General features: G+C 36.8%; 2 protein-coding genes across 3 annotated transcripts in view; one reads left to right on the top strand and one right to left on the bottom strand.

Moving 5' to 3' along the window:
• CycB3 (cyclin B3) overlaps nucleotides 1-16,996 on the bottom strand; it is a 144,669-nt gene extending 127,673 nt beyond the window's left edge. Inside the window, exons 1-2 of one of the 2 annotated variants that reach the window (XM_090412181.1) lie at nucleotides 16,839-16,996; nucleotides 10,353-10,444 (exon numbers count right to left, since the gene is read on the bottom strand). In XM_090412181.1, the coding sequence (XP_090268307.1) occupies nucleotides 10,353-10,361 (9 nt within the window). In that variant the 5' untranslated portion in view covers nucleotides 10,362-10,444; nucleotides 16,839-16,996. The remainder of the gene's footprint in view (nucleotides 1-10,352; nucleotides 10,445-16,838) is intronic. The other variant, XM_090412183.1, reaches the window with a different exon arrangement.
• A 127-nt stretch (nucleotides 16,997-17,123) lies between these two features.
• Nucleotides 17,124-25,958, top strand: part of Atg3 (Autophagy-related protein 3) — a 178,808-nt gene continuing 169,973 nt past the window's right edge. The window contains exon 1 of the mRNA XM_090412361.1: nucleotides 17,124-17,296. Within this exon, the coding sequence (XP_090268487.1) occupies nucleotides 17,225-17,296 (72 nt within the window). The 5' untranslated portion in view covers nucleotides 17,124-17,224. The remainder of the gene's footprint in view (nucleotides 17,297-25,958) is intronic.

Here is a 25,958-nt window from a genome sequence, read left to right as displayed (position 1 = left end):
GAAGGTTTGAATAAGGAATAAGTGGAGGATATTAACAATTAGACTAAAGGGAAAAATCCAGGATCCATCTTTTGCAACCCTCCTGGCACCTGCCAAGTAGGGGAACCAACTCCGTGCATTTGGTGTTTAGAATCCCTGGTGGTGAATTTTGGAACTCCCCTCCTCCCAGATATTGCTTCTACATGAAGCATAATGTATTCCTGCCAAGTTTCACGGCATCCAAATCACTGGATGGCATAACAATGGCCTTAAAATAGGGATACTTTAATTCTGATCACCCTGTACTGAGCTACATCCCAGGTCAGCACAGCATGATCCTGTATTAACTGCTTCAGAGCAATATGATTTATCACTATTGATAGCTACCCCACAATGAGCAGGACCATTTCCAGTTCTGTCCAGACAAACAACAAGGAAATGCCTTAAAATGGGGTACCCACTGGGTTTCAAATGTTTCCTGTAGATAGAAGCAGAATCATGATATCGCTGATATTTTCACAGAAACCATGACAGTTCCACAGTAAAAATTCTTTCAACTTTGTGGACTTGTATAATTTCCAAGAAGAGTTGAGGACTTATCTTTATCAAACTTATTTTTATCTATTGATTTAGTGGAGTATGCACAGCTAGTGCCCATCTCTTCCTCTGGAAAAATGTTTAATACATTATCTGTTATGTCAGGATCATTTTGGTGAGTTTTGTTTACTTTGGATACATAATCATCATCATCATCAAATTCCTGCCATGTACCCTCAAGGGGTGTACAGGATATGACAGTGTTACATGAAAAAATTACATCATTACTAACTTCCTATCTACAATTTTCCTCCAAATCAGTCTGTTACTTGTCAAGACTCCAACATTATCAGATCTTACATTTCTATCGTCTAAGGCACTTTGTACCGTATCAATCCACCTATATCTTGGTCTTCCTCTGGGTCGTTTTCCTGCCAACCTGGCAGAGAACACTTGTTTTGCTAATCTTTCCTCTCCCATTCTATTTAAGTGACCATACCATCTGAGATTAGCTCTGCTAACGCATTCCTGGATGCTGACAATGTCAAGTTCTTTCCTAATATCCTCATTTTTAATATGATATTGCCATTGATGCCATCTGTTCACGGCTCTAATCTTTCTCAGGACTCTCATATCTGCGGTCTCTAGTCTTTGGTCAAGTGTTTTACTTCTGACCCAGCTCTCAGATCCATAAGTTAAAATTGGTTTGAACACAGTCTTGTATACAGCTAATTTAGTGTTCCGACTAATTTCTTTCTTATTCCATATGAATTTATTCAATTGACTTCCCACGATACCAGCTTTGCTGATTCTGTTGTCTATTTCTATATTTAGTTTACCATCTTCAGTAAAAATTGTGCCTAAGTAGCTGAAATGTTTTACTTGTTCCACAGGTTCTCCATTCACAACACAGTTGACATTTTCAATGATTCTGCCTATTTTCATTGTCTTTGTCTTTTTATTGCTGACCTTCATACCATATCTATTACAACAGCTATTCAATTTTGTCAGAGAATCTTGCAGACTTGTAGCAGATTTATTTAGAAGTATAACATCATCCGCATAAAGCAAAGAGCTGATATTAACATCTCCAATTTTGATATCAGGTTTAATACCACATTCCTTCATAATGTGAAGATACCAGCTTTGCTGATTCTGTTGTCTATTTCTATATTTAGTTTACCATCTTCAGTAAAAATTGTGCCTAAGTAGCTGAAATGTTTTACTTGTTCCACAGGTTCTCCATTCACAACACAGTTGACATTTTCAATGATTCTGCCTATTTTCATTGTCTTTGTCTTTTTATTGCTGACCTTCATACCATATCTATTACAACAGCTATTCAATTTTGTCAGAGAATCTTGCAGACTTGTAGCAGATTTATTTAGAAGTATAACATCATCCGCATAAAGCAAAGAGCTGATATTAACATCTCCAATTTTGATATCAGGTTTAATACCACATTCCTTCATAATGTGATCCATATAGATAATGAATAACAGAGGGGATAATGTACATCCTTGTCTCACACCAGATTTAACATTAAACCATCTTCCTGAACTTCCTTCAATTCTAACTGCTGACTCACAACTCAAATAAAGACTAAGTATTGCTTGATATAATGCCCCATTGACACCATATAACTGCAGCGTATTGATAGCTTCTCTCTTGGCACCTTGTCATATGCCTTTTCCAAATCGACAAAACTTAAATACAGATCTTTGTTATATTCCCATGCTTTCTCGACTATTTGTCGTAAAGTGAAGATCTGATTCTGACAGCCTCTATTTGGCCTGAATCCAGCTTGTTCTTCACCAAGCTTTTCTTCCACAATTCTTCTCAACCGTTTCTCAAGTATACTTGCATAGATCTTGCCAGGAACACTCAGTAGGGAAATACCTCTGTAATTCTCACATTCAGTTTTATTTCCCTTTTTATATATGGGTACTATGAGAGCTCTACTCCAATCATCAGGAATTCGTCCCTCTGTCCAGGCTTTCTGAACTATGCAGTGCAGCCACTGTAAGACTCTTATACCACCATACTTCAGCATTTCTGGTCGAATATCATCTACTTCTGCTGCCTTTCCACATTTCAAGCCTTTGATGGCTTTTTCTACTTCAAGTATGGATATGTATTCCTGACTGCATGCCTGGTCAGTGTTTTTTATCACTGCTTGTTTCATTTAGCAGTTTTTCAAAGTAATTACTCCATACTTCAAGGATATCTTTTTCTCCTGTTTTCATTTCACCTTTATCATCTCTAATTCTTTTTACAGCACTCTTTCCTCCATTCCTAAGCTTCTTCAACAACCTCCAGAATATTTTGCCACCTTCTTGATATATATTTTCTATATTCTTGCCAAAGTCCTCCCATGACTTTTGTTTAGCTAGTTTTACACACTGTTTAGCTTTCTTACATTTGTCTCTGTATTCTGTAAGAGTAAAAGCTGACTTATTTGCCAGGAACTTTTGATATGCTTTCTTCTTTTCCTTCACTGCCTCTTTAACTTCCTGTGTCCACCAGGGAGTTCTGATTTTTTTATCCTTGCACACAACCTCACCACATGCCTCTCTGGCAGAATCAATCAATGTTTCTTTCAGAGTTTGCCACTGAATCTCCAAGGTTTGATTCCTGTTCTCAAACTCTTTCATTTTCTTTTCAATAATATTTCTGTATTTTAGTCTACAGTTCACATCTGTGAGCTGCTCAACTTTTATTCGCTTTAAAACTTTCTTACATGTTATTCTTTTCAATATGAAATTCAATTTTATCCTGCTCAAGACTAAATAGTGATCACTTCCAATTTCAAATCCTCTGTACACTCTGGTGTCCTGCACCAGGGAGAAAACATCGCTATCAACAATAACATAGTCAATGAGACTTTTCTTATTCCTAGCCTCTTCTCTCCATGTGAATTTGTGCACATTTTTATGTTTGAACATGGTGTTAGTAATAACCAGTCCATGTCCTGAGCAGAAATCCAACAGATATTTGCCATTATTATTAGCTTTGCTCTTTTCTCCAAATTTTCCCAAAATATTTTTGTATATCTCACAATCATTTCCTACTCTGCTATTTAGATCCCCAACAAGGACCAACTTTTCCTTTTTCATTGTGTCAGTTGCTTTTTTTAAAGCCTCAAAAAATTCCTCCACTTCTACCTTAGTAGAACCTTCTGTGGGACCATAGGCACAAATAAGTCTCATTGTCCAGTTCCCCATTCTCATATTTGCCCACATTACTCTACTTGAGACTGACTGCCATTCAAGAAGATTAGCCTCGTATTTTGTGTTGAATACTATGGCTACTCCTTCTTTTCCTTGATTGTCATTGCCTGAATATAACATTTTGTATTTATTGCTCAGAAAGATCTCACCAGTTTTGGTCTTTTTTGTTTCAGTCACCCCTATTATGTCGATCTGGTACTTATCTAATTCCTCAGCTAGCTCCATTTCTTTGCCATTCAGGCTTCTTACGTTGATAGTACCGATCTTTAACTCTGGTGATGTTGAGTTGGGGTTTGTTTTCAGATTTGTTCCAGTAGCTGACTTTTCGCTGTTCGCCCTGGTTCCCTGGCGAAAACAACGGGGGCCTTGTTTAACCGGGCGACGACCCAGCCGGCATGAAATTTTGTCATGTTGTACCATCATTTTTTATTTTGGTTTAACCAATAAGAATACAATTTGGTCGGCTAAATCCCAAATTGCCAGCCCATCCTCGTTCGTTCAGTATCAAAGTAGATACCCAACAGGGTGCACCACGAGAAGGTGAGGATTGGACATTAGGTCAGAAGCCCTGGTCGGTTCTCCGCATTCCTTTAAAGGCTATGTGGAGGTCTCCTCTCAGTTATACAGCTTTGACCCTTAAGCACCCCTTGGATACATAAGTATTCATTATTTCTGTTAGAAGTGTCTGGTGGTTTATCTTTCAGCAAAATTCAAGTAAGGTGAAATTATCAGAGGGCAGAATAGACATACATGTTTGAGATCCTTCTGTTATTTTCTTAAGTGTCACGGCGCGATAGTAGTGACTAACTTCCATTTTGCATTTTGATAGGATATTTGGTTCTGTTTTTATCTTTTATATTTGTTTTTCATCTTTCCACTGTTGATGGGCATAGGAGTAGGGTGAACAATTTCCCTAATGGTTGACACATTTTGCTTTCTTGGCAGAGCAAGATTTATTATCTGCAAAACTGGTCACAGATAGTAGCGCCATATAGCTGGTAGTTTGGGCATGTCCATATTTCTGAAATATAAAGCATCTCATGGAATTAGAAATATACAGCCTAACCGGACTGTTGAGAATAACTTGCTTTTACAGATGTTGGAGGTCTGATTGTATTGAAAGTAAGGATGTTGTTCCTGGTCATACCCAGTTAACCATCCATACATATCAGAATGTTCTTTATACCTGTCACTTGTTGGTCATTAAGTTATCACTATATCTAGAGCATCAAGGTCCAATTCATGGGAACAACAAGATCCCTTTCTGATATCACTCCTCTAGAAGAGTTTAGTAATTGGAATACCAATTACTAAACTGTAATTGGTATTATCCAATTACATAAATGGTAATTGGTATTCCACCCAATGATGTTGTTCTCAGGAGTCTTTCTCAGTATTGCTGATGTGATGCTTATAAAAGAATATCACCAGAACATAGTCTGTTTTGGGAGATCCTGCCAGTCCTGAATGATTTTGAATAAGGAAGGGTGATAATTTCCCTATTGGCTTTTCATCAGTTGCATGGATGATGAGAAACACTGGTACATTTATACTGGCATTATGTCTTTTGCAATCAAGTGATTTATCTATAGTATTTGTACTTTGCTTAGAGTCCTGTGAGGGTGATCAGAAGTGAACTACCAGAGTAACTATGGATGCTATACCAGCACCACACTATGCTTTGGGCCCTGTTCTCAGACCATGGGGCAGAAGATTTATTGCAACATAGCTGATCCTTTAAGGCAAGCACACTAGTTGATTTATCATGGCCGAGCCATCCAAGGATAGCCTGTCTTATCAAAACAGAGGTCAAACTGCAAGACTTACCAGGATCTTCCCATTTATCAGATGTCCACAGGTTGCACTACATTACAAACACAGCAGCAGAGTATTGGATCCTAGTGATAGTGGTGTGAAAGACAGGATAGTAAAAAAGACTCATGAGAAGTAGAGCGAAGAATATGAGAGGAATGAAAAGGGCCAATGTTGATAGAAATTATATAACTGAACTTTAGACCTTTATAATACAATATAATATAGTTATATAATTTCTATCAATATATTTATGCTGCTCCATAAAAAAATCGTCTTGAGGATTCTACAAAGGTATGTCAAAAGATTCATCATCATATCATAATCAAATTCCTGCCATGTACCCTCAAGGGGTGTACAGGATATGATAGTACTACATGAAAAATTTACATCATTGCTAACTTCCTATCTACAATTTTCCTCCAAATCAGTGTGTTACCTGTAAAGACTCCAACATTATTAGATCTTATATTTCTATCATCTAAGGCACTACGTACAGAATCAATTCACCTATATCTTGGTTTTCCTCTGGGTCATTTTCCTGCCAACCTGGTAGAGAACACTTGTTTTGCTAATCTTTCCTCGCCCATTCTATTTAAGTGACCATAACACCTGAGATTAAGCTCTGCTCAGCATTCCTGGATGCTCACAATGTCAAGTTCTTTCTTAATATCATCGTTTTTAATATGGTATTGCCATTGTTCATATCTGTTCACGCCTCTAATCTTTCTCAGGACTCTCATATCTGCGGTCTCTAGTCTTTGGTCAAGTGTTTTACTTCTGACCCAGCTTTCAGATCCATAAGTTAAAACTGGTTTGTACACTGTCTTGTATACAGCTAATTTAGTGTTCCGACTAATTTCTCCCTTATTCCATATGAATTTATTCAATTGACTTCCGACCATACCAGCTTTGCTGATTCTGTTTTCTATTTCCATATTTAATTTACCATCTTCACTAAAAATAGTTCCTAAGTACCTGAAATGTTTTAATTGTTCCACAGGTTCTCCGTACACAACACAGTTGACATTTTCAACGATTCTGCCTATTTTCATTGTCTTTGAATTGCTGATCTTCATACCATAACTATTACAACAGTTATTCAATTTAGTCAGGGAATGTTGCAGACTTGTAGCGGATTTATTTAGAAGTATATCATCATCCACATAAAGCAAAGAGCTGACATTAACATCTCCAATTTTGATATCATGTTTAATACCACTTTCCTTCATAATGTCATCCATATAGATAATGAATAACAGAGGGGATAATGTACATCCTTGTCTCACACCAGATTTAACATTAAACCATCTTCCTGTACATCCTTCAATTCTAACTGCTGACTTACAACTCAAATACAGACTAAGTATTGCTTGATATAATGCCACATTGACACCACATAACTGTAGCGTATTGAACTGCTTCTCTCTTGGCACCTTGTGACATGCCTTTTCCAGATCGACAAAACTTAAATACAGATCTTTGTTATAATCCCATGCTTACTTGACTATTTGTCGTAAAGTGAAGATCTGATCCTGACAGCATGTATTTGGCCTGAATCCAGCTTGTTCTTCACCAAGATTTTCTTCAACAATTCTTCTCAACCGTTTCTCAAGTATATTTGCATAAACCTTACCAGGAACACTCTAAGGGAAATAACCTCTGTAATTCTCACATTCAGTTTTATTTCCCATTTTATATATGGGTACTATGAGAGTTCCACTCCAATCATTAGGAATTCATCCCTCTGTCCAGAACATTGAACTATGCAGCGCAGCCACTGTAAGACTTTTATACCAGCATACTTCAGCAGTATGGTGGTGGTATAAAAAAAAAGGTTGAATATCATCTACTCCTGCTGCCTTTCCATATTTCAAGCCTTTGATGGCTTTTTCTACTTCAAGTATAGATATGTAATCCTGACTGTATGCCTGTTGAGTGTTTTTTACCACTCTGCTATCACTGCTTGTTTCATTTAGCAATTTTTCAAAGTAATTACTCCATACTTCAAGGATATCATTTTTTTCTTCCGTTTTCATGTCACCTTTATCATCTCTAACTCCTTTTATATCACTCTCTCTCCTCCATTTCTAAGCTTCTTGAACAACCTCCAGAATATTTTGCAACCTTCTTGATATTTATTTTCTATGTTCTTGCCAAAGTCCTCCAATGACTCTTGTTTAGCTAGTTTTACAGTGCTTAGCTTTCTTACATTTGTCTCGGTATTCTCTAAGAGCACAAGCTGACTTATTTGTCAGGAACTTTTGATATGCTTTCTTCTTTTCCTTCACTGCCTCTTTAATTTCCTGTGTCCACAATGGAGTTCTGATTTTTCTATCCTTGCAGAAAACCTCACATGCCTCTCTGACTGAATCAACCAGGGTTTTCTTCAAGGTTTGTCACTGAATCTCCAAGGTTTGGTTCCTGTTTCCTGTTCTCAAATTCTTTCATTTTTTCTTCAATAATCTTTGTGTATGTTAGTCTACAGTTCACATTTGAGAGCTGCTCAACTTTTATTCGCTTTAAAACTTTCTTACATGTTATTCTTTTCAATATGAAAATCAATTTTATCCTGCTCAAGACTAAATAGTGATCACTTCCAATTTCAAATCCGCTGTACACTCTGGTGTCCCGCACCAGGGAGAAAACATCACTATCAACAATAACATAGTCAATGAGACTTTTCTTATTCCTTGCATCTTCTCTCCATGTGAATTTGTGCACATTTTTATGTTGGAACATGGTGTTAGTAATAACCAGTCCATGTCCTGAGCAGAAATCCAACAGATATTTGCCATTATTATTAGCTTTGCTCTTTTCTCCAAATTTTCCCAAAATATTTTTGTATGTCTCACAATCATTTCCTACTCTGCTATTTAGATCCCCAACAAGGACCAACTTTTCCTTTTTCATTGTGTCAGTTGCTTTTTCTAGAGCGTCAAAAAATTCCTCCACTTCTACCTTAGTAGAACTTTCTGTGGGGCCATAGGCACAAATAAGTCTCATTGTCCAGTTCCCCATTCTCATATTTGTCCACATTACTCTACTTGAGACTGACTACCATTCAAGAAGATTAGACTCGTATTTTGTGTTGAATACTATGGCTACTCCATCTTTTCCTTGATTGTCATTGCCTGAATATAACATTTTGTATTTATTGCTCAGTAAGATCTCACCAGTTTTTGTCTTTTTTGTTTCAGTCACCCCTATTATGTCAGTCTGGTGCATATCTAATTGCTCAGCTAGCTCCATTTCTTTGCCATTCAGGCTTCTTATGTTGATAGTACTGATCTTTAACTCTGGTGATAGTGAGTTGGGGTGTGTTTTCAGATTTGTTCCAGTAGCTGACTTTTCACTGTTAGCCCTGACGAAAATAACAGGGGGGTCTTGTTTAACTGGGTGATGCCCCAGCTGGCATGAAATTTTGGTTTATGCCAATAAGAATACAATTTGGTTGGCTAAATCTTAAATTGCCAGTTCATCCTCGTTCGTTCAGTATTCAGGTAGATACCCAACAGGGTGCACCATGAGAAGGTGAGGATTGAACATTAAGTCAGAAGCCCTGGTCGGTTCTCTGCATTCCTTTAAAGGCTATGTGGAGGTCTCCCCCTCAGTTATACAACTTTAACCCTTAAGCACCCCCAAAATGTTAAGTAAGCTTAAATTAATGCCACTTGTTTGAAATCTTCAGAATGAATTTGTGCAGACTGTGCCATAAAAATCAAAAATTTTAAATTAGAATAGTTTTTTTTTTTTTTTTACCTTATGGTTAGAAAAAAAAAAAAAACTATTACTATTACTAAAACTATTACCCACACAAGCTTCATAACTTTTAATTAAACTTCAAAGAAAAGAAATACTGTATATTGTGCAGTATTTCTTTACAGTTTCTATGAGAACAGTATCCATTTATACTAGATGTTCATTACTAGGTCTTTACAATTAGGAAACAGATTTTTCATACCAACTGTGCCAATCACATTCCTATTCCCTAATACTAATTTTCATTAAGGTGATCGATTATAAAGCTAATTTAAATTAAAAGTCGATTGCTGACATTTTCAGGTCACTTCTGATTTTAATGATATGTGTTTAGTTTATAAAGTGACATTTCGATAATTAAACATTAATTCTGCATTTCTATTTTTATATTTTCATTCTTCTAGTTCTTTCTTAAAAGTTTCCCATTATTATTTACATTTGTATTTTTTCATGTTTTGTGTTGTTTATGTTTGGTTCCTACAAATCCTTTGTTTCATGGGAATGCAGTAGGGAGGATGTTCAATCTTTTACTTAAATACATTATATAGTTAACCTTGCCCTATAACAAACTATTTCTCTGATCCCTAGAAGTTCACTGAAGTGTCTACCATATCAGCAATTGATGTATGAAAGTGCTTCTAAGAGAAGAAAGGTAGTAAGTATACCACAAAAGATTATACCTTCCATATTTTCCATTTAATTTGTGTTAATAAAATACCATTAAAGTTTTAAATGCTTTATTTTTATGAATGTTTTAATTAAATAAATTGGAGTAAAAAGCCAATGACATAATACAAGGGGTATTCCTTAAGAAAAATAGGCAAAATAGCCATAAATATCAATACTACTTAGTTTTTCCTTGTGTGTCTGTTACAATTTACAGTGTGCTATCCAAAGATGTCTGTGAAAAATTAAATACTGGATGTATCAAACTGGTTTAATTTGTTCCTTTTGCTATTATTCTACAATTAATTATCCAATATGAGTTCTAACCAGCACCTAAGCCTAAACATATGATTAAAATTCGCTTACCTGTTTCATGTTGTCTGCTTGGGGACCCTAGAGTCTGATATTTTTTTATCCTCTTTAACCTATCTTCTCAAATCAGAAATTATTATTTCTTTCTATAAATGCATACAGATAAAAAATACTGTAATGGTTTGCAAAAATTTTATAACTGATATTACACTAGATACCAAAACAGTGCATGCAATCTTAATATTTAAGGACATCAATAATACTGAGTGATGAATAAATAAATTCTTTAAGGTTTAGGATGTTGCATATTTATGACAATTATTTCAGGAGTTTAAGAATTAAACTCAAATATTGATTAGTTATATTATTCATATGCACTGAGTAATTCATAAACTGTTCATTTTTGATGTCACTTCAATGCCTGTATGCACAGCCTAATGTTGTAGTTATGTATCCAGGTGAAAATGTCAGTGCTTTTTAATTCCTAAAAACCTGGGTTTTTCATCCTGCAAAACAAACAATCCAGATTCAAGAACAGAAACAATTAACAGATATAACAGAACCTCACAGCCAAGTTGCTTTGGTTGTAAATCCAAAACAACAAACCAATGTTGCAGTTATGCATAATATTCTTCCTGACAGATTGTAGTTCTCAGATGTTGTTCCTCTTTAGATTATCACTTGACTGGATGACTTCTGTTGATTCTTTGATAACACATTGGAGAAGCATGTTCATAGCAAATTAATGACATGTTAACTGCCTTGATCATGTGTTTGTATTTTCTTTACACCTAAGCTTACAAACTCAGTCATTCTCACTATGATCTTATGTCCTATATAGAGCTTTCCATTCAAGTAACAATTTGTACATGTTCATGAACTTCCCAAGAGGCTGTTTATCTTTAGAAATTTGTAATTATAGTTTACATGACTGAATATATAGCAAGGTACTAACCAGCCAATAACAGTAAAATCAGGTTTATTTCCTCTAGACATTACTTCTCAACTGAGCAATTATTCAACTATAAATCTCGTCTACTTTAGGATAATATTACCATTTAGAACAGTACACTAATGTACTTAAAAATTCTTGATGCTTTTAGGAGAGACTATTTAAGTTAATGATCCTTTCTCACACACTATTCCATTCGATGCTTCAGTTCATTATTACATCTCTGCAAAGTACTTTCATCTCAACTTGCATCAAATTTTGCTGCTTTCAATGAAGTACACCAAAAATACACACATGAACAACAAGCTATCATTTGTTAATTCATGTTCCAACTTTAGTTTGACCAAAGTAAACTCTCTTTTCTTTAATTTACCTTTCACATTTATTTCACAAGAAACTTATCAGTTTCTATTAATGAAATTTTCCAAAATTAATTTCATTATTGTTTAAATTAAACATTTCATTTTTCTTCCGAAACTTAGAAATAACAAAAGGTGTGCACGCCTTTCATCATTATAAAATATGTGTTCTGAGATACAGATGAAGAGCAAATAACTACATATTACACAAAAGGCTTAATGAAGGCGAGTTAAGCCAATTTCATTTGTGGAGAGTATGATTTCCTCCTGCAAAACAAACCAGTTACAGAATATATACACTGATAGATGTCACAAGATAGAATTAAATGTCCTTCAGACTAAGGTCAAGGAAATCAAATTATTTTGCTGTAGGCCAATGAATCTAATATGGGAAGGAAGAAGGATCACAATGTATTGCTATCAAAAAGATCACACTGATTGTTTTTGACAATGCTATTAGTTCTTGCTCGTGGTAACATGATCATCTTGGAATTTATTGATCCCATATATGAGAGGTAAAAGAACCTACAGCACATCAGTTCCACATGTAGGATGCAAGTGAAGGTTGGAAAATAAAAAATTCATTGACATTTCTCTTGAGTTGTTGGACAAAACTTCATGAGTATGGCTATTCCAGAGGAGAGAGGTAGATGGAATATAAGAAAAAGAGGAGAAACAGGTGGTTTTGCAATTGTATTGAAAGGGACTGTTGGACAACTGTTGCTCATAATAACAGTATCAGGAACAGTGGAAGCATGATGGCTGCCAAGTTCAGTGGAACAGCATCCATGGAAGTACCTGTAGAAAAAACACAGTGATGAAACACCATGTCTGAGATATAGGTTGAAGTGAGTCAGACAGGAAGGATGATCTACCAGTAACAATAGCATAAAAATTTTTGATAGTATCAAGTATATAGTATAACATCAAGAATGTGAATAGTACTTAAGAGAGAAAAGGCAAGACTGCATTTTAGTGTAACTGAATTTGATTGCATCAATGAAGATCAGTATTAAGGTATTTTATTATTATTATCCAGGCCTCCATGGAGTCAAACGACTCATTGTGGGAAGTCGTTTTTAGGAAACACAAAGTTTATCATACCACTCCTTGAACCGACTGACCATTCCCGCTCCACCCACTCTCGCTCTCAGGCAATGCATTCCAAGGTTCAACCACCATCCACGCAAAGAAACCACTCCTCACCTTCTTGTACACAGGCTCCTTTCGTAACTTCCAGGGATGGCCTCTTGTCATCGCCCCTTCCTGCTGTTCCACCAAGTGAAAGAACTCTCCAATGTCTACTCTGTAACTGCCTCTCAACAGTCAATCATATCACCTCTCCTCCTTCTATCCACCAAACTCTGCAGTCCACATTCCCACAGTCCTCATATTGTACAGTCCTGAAACCATCTTTGTTATCTGCCTCTGAACCCTTTCCACAGTCAATTTATCCCCTTCAAATCCTGAGGAACAATTCTGAGAACATTAGTCTAAGTGTGGTCTGATCAGTGCCTTATACAATGAAATGATAACTCTTTTATCTCTGCAGGTCAGCATCCTCAGTATTGGAGCAATCCTCTGAGTTACCATCACCACCTTTGCAATATGCTCCCTGAATTTCACTTTTCTATCAATCACCACCACCAGATCTCTTGTCTCCCCTACCTCCTCCAGTACAGCTCCTCCAATCAGGTAGGCATCCTCCCATCGATGGATCCCAAACCTCAAGACTTTACATTTTGCTGCATTGAACCAACACCCCCCATTCATTTGCCCATCTGTCTAGTTTATTCAAATCCTCTTGCAGGGCTGCCACATCTGCACTATTACCGATAACCCTTCCCAGCTTCACATCATCCACAAACAACTGAATGTCCCCTTGCAATCTATTGACAATATCATTGATATAAAGGTTGAACAATACAGGACCCAGTACTGATCCCTGTGGAACCCCACTTGTAACATTCTGCTTCCTTGATATTGCTCCACCATACACAACTCTCTGATACCTATCAGTCAGTCAATCCTGAATCCATTTGACTAACCCGATAATCTTCAAGACTGAGCACTGGAAAGTAATACTTTGCAATAATACTACTACTAATAATAATAATACTTTGCTCTGAGGCACTTCAGCACTGGTAGGTAAGCTAAAAAGAGGGAGTCATTCATAGTGACATGCAGTTAATGACCAGAGAAAAAGCCTGCTACCCAATTCACAGGGTGACAAGCAAACCAAAAGCCTGCTCAATAAATTGCCAATTTACTTTGATCAAGTCCCATTTCTCCCAAGACATATATATTCAAATTTTCAGGTTATTTCATGTGGTAAGGAAAAAGGCACAAACAAGTGGATGGCACAACCATGAATTCACCCCTTTAGCAATTTCTACATAAACCAATGAAAAATCTCATGAACCAACTGGAAGAATTTGTAGTCATAATTGGGTTCGGCTTTTTGAAGACTTAGTGACTTAGCGGTTATGGTCACAGTGCTAAGGAGTATGCGCTTTTGATTCCTGTCCTCTATCCATGATGTAAGTAGCTTTTCCTTATCACCGATAGGACCTTGTCATTGTTTTGTCACTGTCATCAATATAATGGAAGCAGATCCTTTCACAGCCTCTACGATTTTATCCTTATTTTTCAAAATGGTCGTCACTGTAGAATAAGACCATCCTAAGTAATGTGAGATCACACTGACAGGCTTACCAGCTTCATGTTGCTTAATAACTTGCAACTTCATTACAAGATCAATTGCTCGCCTCTTTTTCTGTGATTCTTCACTAGGTTTTTTGATTGTGCTTGTAGGGCCATGTTGCACAAAACATTGCAAAATATTTAATGATAAATATACAAATAACCCATTTCTCAAACACAAAATCAATAGAAGAACTGTTGAAGACACGTGCCGACTACTAAGGAAGGTTGCTGCTGAAAGCGCCGTTGCCACTGTGCATGCTTTACCTTACGCTCGCTTGCGTCTTGTTCAAATGTATACCAGAAAATGTTATTTATTCCCTTATGGGATCACGGACATATCTTCGAAAGGACGCAAGTCGAGGGATGACTGTATTTAGAAGTATAACATCATCCGCAAAAAGTAAACAGCTGACATTAACATATCCAATTTGGATATCAGGTTTAACACCACTTTCCTTCATAATGTAATCCATATGATTACATTAAACCATCTGACAACAGATGGTTTAATGTCAGACAAGGTTTAACATTAAACCTTGTCTGACACCAGATTTAACATTAAACCATCTTCCTGTACTTCCTTCAATTCTAACTGCCGACTTACAACTCAAATACACACTAAGTATTGCTTGATATAATGCTCCATTGACACCATACAACTGTAGCATTTTGAATAGCTTCACTCTCTCTCTCTCTCTTGGCACCTTGTCATATCCCTTTTCCAGATCTAGAAAACTTACCATTGTTATATTCCCATGATTTCTCAACTATTTGTCATAAAGTGAAAATTTGAGCCTCTATTTGGCCTGAATCCAGCTTGTCCTTGTTCTAACCTTTATCATTTCTAATTTCTTTCACAGCATTCTTTCCTCCATTTCTGAGATTCTTCAACAACCTCCAGAATATCTTGCCATCTTCTTGATATTTATTTTCTGTGTTCTTACCAAAGCCTTCCCATGACTTTTGTTTAGCTAGTTTCACACAGTGTTTAGCTTTCTTATATTTGTCTCTGTATTCTCTAAGAGCACAAGCTGACTTATTTGCCAGGAACTTTTGATATGCTTTGTTCTTTACTGTACTGCCTCTTTAATTTCCTGTGTCCACAATGTAATTCTGATTTTTCTATCCTTACAGAGAACCTCACATGCCTCTTTGGCTGAATTAATGTTTTCTTCAGGGTTTGTCACTGAATCTCCAAGGTTTGCTTCCTGTTCTTAAACTATTTGATCTTTTCTTGAATAATGTTTGTGTATTTTAGTCTACAGTTCACATCTGAAAGCTGCTCAACTTTTATTTGCTTTAAAACTTTCTTACATGTTCTTCTTTTCAATCTGAAAAGCTCAAGACTAAATAGTGATCTCTTCCAATCCTGCCCCAGGGAGAAAACATCACTATCAACAATAACAGTCAATAAAATTGGAACACAAAATAAAATTACAATCAAAGAATCAATTTCGAAAAGCGCCTTTACAGCATCAATAAGACAAGAGGTCAGTAAATTCCCATTTATTAATATACATGTGTTCCATTGTTGTTATTGTACTGAGGATGCCTATGATACTTAGACGAAAATTTTACAGCTAATAAAATTTATTTCACCGAAATTTAACTTTCCATCTAAACAATATTTGATTTCATGAAGGTCTATAATAAATTGGTGCTAATGATAAACAAAGTGAAGAATGAAAGCAAAGTAGTAGGATGAGATTTGAATCAATTTGATAAAACTCATGATTAATGATTCAAAAATTCCCATCTCACTTGACGCTATTAACAGTGAACACTATCTTTGACAAATATTATCCTTTAATAATACACAAGACTTAAAATATATTTAGAGAAAATAAATCGACGAAAATGGCACCAGAATTTTGTCCTTAACAAATAAAGTTGCCAATTAGCAAAGAAATTAAATATTTGGGGAATAAAGAATACAATTGGTAAAAAATACAGGCAGACAGCAAAATCGGTTGATGTGAAATTTCGAGATAGTTAAAGAGAAACCTTGGAAATGATGAGCAATTAGTTATGCAGTTCTTGATGGTAAGAGAACAGCGAAGATTGAGATTTATCTTGCAGTAAGATGCAAGAAGCTAAAAAATGTATTGTTTAAAGTTTTTGTTTTTTTATAAACAATAAATGTTTAGGATGAGATTTGAATCAATTTGATAAAACTCATGATTAATTATTCAAAAATGCACTGTGACAGCATTTATTATTGATAGCTTATTTCTGTTTCGCTAGCTTCTAAAAAATGCGAATGAAACACTCGCAATTTGAAAAGATATAACAAACTACTGAGACACAGAGGAAATAAAATCGTATTGTGTATCACGAGTTTATCAAGTACTCTGCTTCCCCTTCTCTTCAGCTCTTAAAAACGAACTATATATTAAAAACGAAGTATATATAACAAGTATACTTAAAGTTCCATTTTATTTATTTTCCGGGTCCAGAACAGGGATAAAACATATTTGCTAACACGCAGTTGTGTGTGTTCGAAAAGTTCATAAAAATCCTTACCGTAAGATGATGTATTATAATGACATCCAAAAAAGCAAATAAGTTTTATTTTTAGTTCATAAATTTTAAATTCGGAACACTATACTTTCACTTTGTAATTGCATTAGACAATGTGTTTCAAAATTTACAACATGATTTAAGCCATCCTTTCATTGGACTCGCGATTTTTCGACTAGCGAATTAGAGATTGTATATCCATACCCTGTTTTTCGTTTAGTTCGAGGCTATAAATTGGGTGGTAATATGTGGCGACGCAAGTGTAAGTTATGATGATTTAGACATTTCAAAAAAAAAAAAAAAAAAAAAAAAAAAAGGGATATAAAAACTAAAATTTAGCATAGATCCAGTGAAATCTGATAATTATGTTTCACGGTTGATGCATAAAAATGCAAAGTGTGATTAATAGCGTTAAAGGTACTGCTTTAGGTGTCGCAGAATTTTTAACTCCTATTTTAAAGGTATTTCAAGTTTATGCTGCTTCCTTATTAGTTATAGTTATAATTGTTGTTGCGCTAATTATTGTTATTATATGATACATTATCCGTTATCATGTGACGGTTTGGTTCCTAGATGTAATGGTTTTCATACAGAGCAAATAGTAATGAATAAAAATGTTCTCGTAACACACTAGTTCTTAAAATACACACAAAATGAAAAAAAAAAAAAATAATAATAACTGCTTCATGAGGTATGATTTTTTTTTTTTTTCAAGTAAGGTAATTGGTAGTAGAGGTTCTGTGTGATAGTGGTGACGGAAAGTTGTACAGTAGGTGTCCTCCCGCAATGAGGCTATAGACTCCTTGGAGGTATCAGGAATAATAATAATAAATATAGTGAGAGTTATGATTATTATTGGTCATAATTCTCATGCGTGGTGTATTTAGAAATACATAATTTTAATCTTAGCCAATATATAAGAATTGTTTAAAAGACTTGTCATTTTATAAGTTTTGGTAGGTACAGTAAAAGAGAATTCATACTTTTGTGTCTTTTTCTCACTTTAATTTAAAGTGATAATAACATAATAGCTAGAATATATTAGATAAGAGATCTAGAATAGGTCAATGCATGTGATAACAGGTGAGAGCTGTTAACAAGAGATGGGTTGCACCTGAACATGAAGGAATATTGGTATTTAGAGAGTTTCTTTGGGGGAGAGAAATTAGGTGCCTGGGTGGGTAGCAGTAGGTATAGCTTCTTGTTAGGATAGCATCTTAGGAGATATGAGTTTGTATAGTATATTTAGAGCCTGTGAAGAATAATACCCATTTTGTTTTTGTTTTTACATAAAAATTTCAGGAGTATATAACAAAGTTAATGATTTTTGTGGCATCTATAAGCAATATTTCAGAAAAGTATTGGCATCAATGCAACTTGACAGGAGATGATAATATATTATTATTCAGGCCTCCATGGAGTCAAAAGACTCATCATGAGAGGTCCTTCCCAGGAAACACAGTCTCCCATACCACTCTTTGACCATTCTTGCTCTGGCCACTCTATGAGGTAATGCATTCCACAATTCAACCACCCTTCATTCAAAGAAACCACTCCTCACCATCTTGCTCGCAGTTTTCGGGATGGCCCTCATCACTCCTTCCTGCTGTTCCACCAAACAAAAGAACTACCTAATGTACCCTGTAACTTCCTCCCAACAGTTCAAAAGTCTCAGTCATATCACTTCCCCTTTCTATCAAATTCTGCAGTCCACACTCTCTCAGCCGATCCTCATAACTAACAATATACAGTATTGAAACCATCTTTATCTTCCTCTATACCCTTTCCACAGTTAATTTATCCCCTTCAAATCCTGAGGACCAAATTTGAGAACAGTAGTCTAAGTGTGGCTGATCAGGGTCTTATACAATAGAACAATAACTCTTTTATCTCTGGAGGTCAGCATCTTTTACAGTATTGCAGCAATCCTCTGGATTACCTTCACCACTGTTGCAATATGTTCTCTCAATTTAATTTTTTTATCAATCATCGCCCCAGATCTCTTGTCTCCCCCTCCCCTACTTCCTCCAGTTGAGTATGCAGCTTACCATTGATGTATCCCAAACTTCAAGATTTTGCTACATTAAACAGAAATCCCCTGCTCATTTGCCCATTTGTCTAGTAGGGCTTCCGAATCTGCACTGTTACTAATAACCCTTCCCAGCTCCAAATCATATGCAAACAACTGAATATCCTCCTGCAATCTATTGACAATGTCATTGATATCAAGGTTAAACAATACAGTCCCAGTACTGAGCCCTTGTAACTTTCTGCCTCCTTGTTATTGCCCCACCATACACAACTCTGATACCTATCAGACAGCCAAAAGTGAATCCCATTGACTAACCCAACATCTAAACCCATGTGCTGCAACTTAAATATCAGCTTATCATGTGGCACCCTGTCAAATGCCTTTGCAAAATAAAAAAAAAATGGCAGTATATACCTTTCCCTCATCAACTGCTCTTGTCACTTTATTGCTAAAGCAAGAGTGCCCCATAACAAATCCATGTTGACTCTCACAGATAACATTACATTCATCTGCCCAATGCTGTATATGGTCTCCCACTAATTTCTCCAAGATCTTTAGAACTACTGATGGAACACAAACGGGCCTATAGGTAGACACATCCAGACTACTATCGCCCTTATGCAGTGGCACTATCTTACCTTCCTTCCATTCCTTGGGTACCTTTCCCGAAGCCAGACTTTCATTGAATAGGCAGGTCAACTGAGCTGTCAGTTCTTTAGCACATTCTCCGAAAGCTTGTGGTGAAATATCATCCATTCCCACAGCTTTACTGTCAGAGTACTCAGCATTTGGAACACACTCTCCTGTTGCACCTCGAACCTGCCTTATCCTTCTAGTATTAAAACTTACTTCTCCAGGATGAAATATACTCCAATAAAGTGCTCATTGAACAACTACACTATGTCCTCTGCATCAGTCACTCTATTCCCATTTTTATCCCACAGTGTCATTCTTCCACAATCATTTCTCCTCCTACTGACCACATATCTAAAAAATTTCCTAGGATTATCTTTGGATCTTTGTGCCAGTCTCTTCTCATTTTAGTTTTGCCTTCCTTACCATATTCAGTGGCACACTCAGGAATTAATCTTGGGAGGGATTTGAGAATACACACTATGCATTGCATAGAACCTATGACTGAGCATCTGCAGTGATCGACAATACATGATACCAGTGATTTCCTCTGGCTCGGCTCGGGCAAACAAAGTAGCATTCAAACTGCCTGAACACTGCTCCATTCGCCTTGCGTTGACAGCAGCTGTGATTCCTGACAGCTATAGGATATTCCCATCTTATGTGACTTCTAATTCATGAGTAGTATAGAAATAGAAGACACAACACAACATAAATAAAAAAATTGTATTTTAATTAGAAAAAGATTTTTAGAAAATTTTCTAGTGTTTCTTTCCATTTTCTTTTAGGGGAAGGCAGAGCCTATTGGTCCCCTCCCTGGGTGCGCCACTGACCATATTAATCGCTTTCTTGGCCTGAGTCTATATTCTTTATGCATCTGCTCTCCACCCCTCTCCTTATATCTCTTCCATAACCTCTTTTTCAATTGCAGTTCCTGATTGATATTGCTTGTCATCTACTTTACACCAAATGGTGTCCTCTTCTTCACTTATGGAATACAGCTTACTATTGTTGTGTCTTGAATAAACTAAGAAATGCTTTAACATGTATTATTCAGAACACAACTTTAATTTAACTTCGACTTAAGAGCCCCATTTCATGTACTAAAGTAGCACAGCCTGTGAGCCAGAGTTCAAGGGTCACTTTTAACCGTCCTGTGTTATGCATACAAAAAAGGGGGGGGGGGTAGTTACTGGAAAGAGAAACTAAGGCGCTTTCCAAGAAGAGCAAAACAAGTGCACGTGCGATGAAATAGAGGGAGCTGAATACAATGACAAAATCCACGTGACCGCGTTGGCGGGCATCGCGATGGCTGAGAAATACCGAGAAGAGAAAGAAAAAAAAAGGCCATGCAAACCCCATTCAAGGTTTTTTTTGGGGTTCCTGGTTCCTGACCTCTCTCGGACATAGGTCCAGTCCGCTCCGTTGGAGAAGTTCCTGGCTGGCCGTGGAAGGCATTGGTTCATCTGTCACAGCGTTTGGAATGGGCCAAGCTATTTCCTTGGACTAGGATAGCTGTGCGTTGTCGTGCGACGGAGGAACCCAGCAGATGACGTCCGTTTCAGGCAATGTTCCCATGCCATATCCTTTCTGTCCCATTTAGATTCTATTCGTATGGCTGATCGAAGGTAATCAAATAGTAAGCAGAGCTAAGAAGCCTTGATGACCAGACAAGGCAAGAAGAAAGACATGGCATCCAATCAGGGACGGTAAAGTAGACTTTTGTTTTGTGAATTCCAGTCATAAAAGAATGTGATCCCCTAAGAGAATTTGTAAAATGGACTAATATTATGGAACTTTAAGAATTATCTAAGATTGGGCTCAGGCCCATTTAATTAAGAATTGTCTGCCCAACAAGGCCAGGTTTATCTCTGTATGAGCTAATAGTAATGTCAAAAAAAAAAAAATCAGCTAACGCCTTTTTATTCCCGTATATACGGGAGTAGGCGAGGCCATTTAGCCCTATCTAACTTTTGGAGACTGAGTGGGCAGTTCAATCTCCACTGGTACCCAATCAGAGACAGATGGCCCAAGGCTATCACTAATTAAGCGGTACGCAGTGAAGAGAGACGGCTCAAATGTGCCGCCATCTCGTGGTCTCTAACCCTAACACAATATATTTAATGTCTGAAAATATGTGGGTTCTACGGTCGATTTTCTTGAGTTTACAGGATGAAAAACCCGAGTTTCCGGGAGGAAAAACCTGCTTGCCCGTGCCAGAGATCGACTAACTCGGGAACCGGTCGAAAAAAGGCTTAGAAAAATTTCCTCTAGTCGCCGACTAGACTCGAAACCAAGACTTCCTTCGTGCGGCCTAGCGCGGTGGTGTGCAAACGCCACATCCACTGAGCTACACAGGCTTGCGCATGTGTAAAATAATATAACTAATGACCACGTGTGTGTAGAAGGAATGGCAGTTGCCTAAAAAAAAAATTAATTAATATAATACGTAAGAAATTAAATTGCCCATAGTAGTGGTCTAAGTAAGTTAATTTGTGTGTTTAGTAGATTTAGCATTGAACCTATAACTTTACTTGAGAATATTTCAGATATTATGTTAGTAATGCTTACTGTATAATTTCTCAAGTTTATTAAAATGTTTCTTTTAAGTACCTGCCTGACCTGTTTTTTATCTTATGAATTCAAACAGCCGCTCATAAAACATTGACGAATTTAGCGGGATGAACCCACATGTATGAATAAATAAAGCGAGCCACAACTGTATGAAAGAGATTAGTGAACAGAGATATAAAGTTTATTTTAGTCTAATCATCATGTATCATTCTGAGAGAGCCATCCTGGGTAAAAGTCCCATCTATCCTAGCTATTAGCTGGCGCAGTTATAATATAAATTTTGTTAATGCTTATCAGGTGAACTCTATCAGAATGTTGTGTGATTAAACTATAGGGAGGCCAATAGGACTGCTTATTAATAAGGGGAAAAGAATTCAGTAGAGAATAAACGGCTTACAGAGCATATAAGGAAGAAAGTAAATGAAATAAACAAAAATTAAATGGTCAGAAGGAAAGTGACTAAATAAAATAAATTAGTAAAAGAATAAATAATAAAAGAGAAAAAGTAGGAAATATAACACTATTGCTGCCAACAAATATTTTTTCACTATTTCCCATGCACTAATGATATCCCGGCCTTCCAATTCTGCCCTCCATGGAACTGCCTCCAAGTTGATATCTAGGACTGTTATAATCACCTGCCTTATAATTCCACATACATTCCCTTTTCTTTGATTCTCCTGCAGGGCTGTTCATCTTCCAAGTCAAAAACCACATGGTCACTCTCCCCAATGGGGGGGGGGGTGTCATCTCAGTTATTATCAGCTCTTCTGATACTTTGACCAAATCCAAAACTCTTGAACCTCTTATTCCCTCTATTACATGTTGCCTAAGGCATCTGTCCCTCAAGAATTCCAGAAATTCCATTCCGTTGTTACTACCTGCATTTTTCTCTTCCCAACTTATACTGCTGTAGTTAAAATCTCCCATAACAATCATTCTTCTTGCACTTGCCAAGCTCAACTGCCTAAACATGTCCTGCTCCCCACCCTCTGTTCTCCTTGGCTTGTAGCAACATCCCACTAAATATCCTATCTTGCCCACCTCTGCCTCACATCATATGATTTCAAAACCATTAGTGTCACTGCTTTCCAAAGGGTCCACTCTTAGAGGACATAAGTCATCACTTATCATAAGCAGTACTCCATCACCGTGTTTTCCCTTCCTATCCTGCCGAAAAATGCTGTACCCTGCTACTTCTATTCCTGTTATTATATCATCTTCCATCAACCACGTCTCGGAGACCTCAATAATCTTTCGCCAGGCTGATGCAATCAATGCCACCAATTCATCTCCTTTATTCCAGATACTCTTGGTATTAGTATAAAAAATAAAAATATCACTGCTTCTATACCTATCATTATTCTCTCCAGACTCCACTGGACTCACTGTTACCTGATGTCATCCCTCTTCCCCCAAGCACCCATTCCCACAAGACACCACCCCTGCTACCATCCACCCCAGGAATTCTAGTTTCCCTGCATTGATGCACCAACTCATTCAGAAAACAGCAATCTCTCTTTTATATATATATTCCTTTCATATACTGAGAGGAATACATATAGAAGAGTTTTCCTTCCATATTTCAGCAAGATGGCAAGAATAAAAGAAATGAACTCTCATAATGGAATGTTATGAGAAGTACTGAGTAAATACCAGTTCTTTATTCTAAAAACCCTTTTAGAATAAAGAACTGGTAGGAAATAGCCTTGAGAGTGCTTCTTGTGAGATGTGCAGGTGGGCAAGGCAAGATATAGTTGGATGTTGCTATGTGCCAGGCAATATAATGGATGATAAAGAAATGATTAAGTAAATTAGTTTGATAAGTACAAAATGAAAGTTCAAGGCTTGAAAAATTGTGTGTTGACTTACCAACCAGGCAAATAAGACACTCTGGTCATGTGGTTTAATCATGAACCTGGTCAGTTTGAGCTTTAGTTAATGCTTTGGCTAATTTTTAGCCATAGTAAGCATGTGTTCAACCTATCTCTTATTAACAGCTCTCATCTGTCATCACAGATGACAGTAATTACCTGATATAAGTGTGACACATGTGACCATCTATTACAATTGATTTGTTAATAATAAATGATCATTTTCACATTCTTTTCAGAGCTAACAGTTATAGATATCTTGAATCAATTGGCACCTTGTTGTATGCCTTTTTCTTTGGAGCATCAATCTGAAGATTGGTTAGTTATAGCAGCACATCATAACATCTTGTCTTGGTGATTTTTCATGTGTGTGTGTGTGTGTGTTGAAAGTTTTTTTTACCTTGAGTTTATTTTATGTTAATGATATGAAGAAATTGTATACTTGGTTTCTTAATCCTTTTCCCAAGGAAATATATATATATATATCATGAAAGAGAGTAGTAGGGAGCTCTTACAGGCAGGTAAATGTGGCTGAAGTTAGGAAATTGACTAATGTAATAAGTAATGAAAAATTAGAATATAAGAGTTACTATTGTTTTGATCTAAGGAAAATCCAAGAAGTTTTATTATATGGCCAGTAGGAGTAGAAATGAGAGTAGATGAATTATTATTATTATTAACATTTGACCTCCATGGAGTTTGAGATGAGTGACCCGGAGTTCTTTAAAACAATAAACCCCCAACAAATTTTCCCTCAGTTCTCTGGAGAAGATTCTGACGATGTGGGGGCATATTTTGAGTACGTAGAGGAACTTAGGAAAATAGGGAGATGGAGTGACTTCCAGTTACTCATTCTGCTCCGCAGCAAGTTAACTGGAAGGGCAAAAAGCTGCTTCTACTCCTCTCCACTATTGAAAAATACAATGGACTACCAGAGGTTTAGGCAAATCCTAACCTCACAATTTTCAAAAACCAAAACAGTGGGGCCTAACCTCTGGAAGCTCCAACGCATAAAGCAAAAAGAAAGGGAAAGCGTGCATGAGTATTATAACAGGCTACTCACATGTGCTAACACACTGGGTGTACAAGAGGAGGAGAAACGCCATTTGGATTGGACCATGTTCTAACTTTTCAGAGTAGGCTTGAGACAGGAACTAAGGGAGGTGGCGTTTGCAAAGGACATATCCAACCTAAAGGAATGCCTTGATGCCGCTACAGAGAAAGAACAACTGCTTGGGGACATCTAAACGTCTTTAAACAGAGAGGTTAGACGAGATTTCCGCCGTGAGATCCCTAGATGTTACCGATGTAACAAATTAGGACACATTGCCCGCGACTGTTTTACCGCACAGGGAACCTCAAGGATCAGGCACCAACCTGAGGCCACATCTCACATTTGTGCCAAACCATTTGGGAAGGGAAGAAAAAAATTCACAGGGATGAAAGTAATAGCAAGAATAGGCAGAAAAGACTTAAACACAGGTTTCCACAATATCTGAGAATTGCATCAGGGAACTGGGTACCTACATGAAACTAAGAGATTGAGGAAGCAAATTAGACTCGTAGGGATATCACCCTCTGTGACTTATTCCCAAAAGCAGGTGAGGTTAAGGATAGAATTGGTGGGACTAGGCCTACATGCATGGCATAACTTCCTCGTACTGCCCAGAAACTCGTGCTCACACGTAGAAATGATCTTAGGTGAGGATTTCCTAAAGAAACATGGTTTCTCCTGTGACTATCCCAAGGCAAGTGTTCTGTTTCGTGGAAGAAAGAATAACTCAAAAAAAGATCAGAAGTTTGAATGCAAAGGGGAGAAACACAAATCCCTGCTCTGCAAGACCTAATGCAGGAACGAGGAAGAACTGAAGGATGAGGAAAACATCTTGATCGAAACTCAATCTAAGGTTGACACAAATACAATTAAGAATGTAGATAGCAATTGGTTACAAAAGAGGGGGAAAAGAAAGGGTTAGAATTAGAAAACATAGTTGAAAGTCAGGGCACACG

The sequence above is a fragment of the Typopeltis vanoorti genome, chromosome 22, assembly GCF_054136105.1.
Source record: "Typopeltis vanoorti isolate ZY-2024b chromosome 22, IOZ_Tvanoo_1.0, whole genome shotgun sequence".
NCBI lineage: Eukaryota > Metazoa > Arthropoda > Arachnida > Uropygi > Thelyphonidae > Typopeltis > Typopeltis vanoorti.
This window is presented reverse-complemented; position numbering and strand designations above follow the sequence as displayed.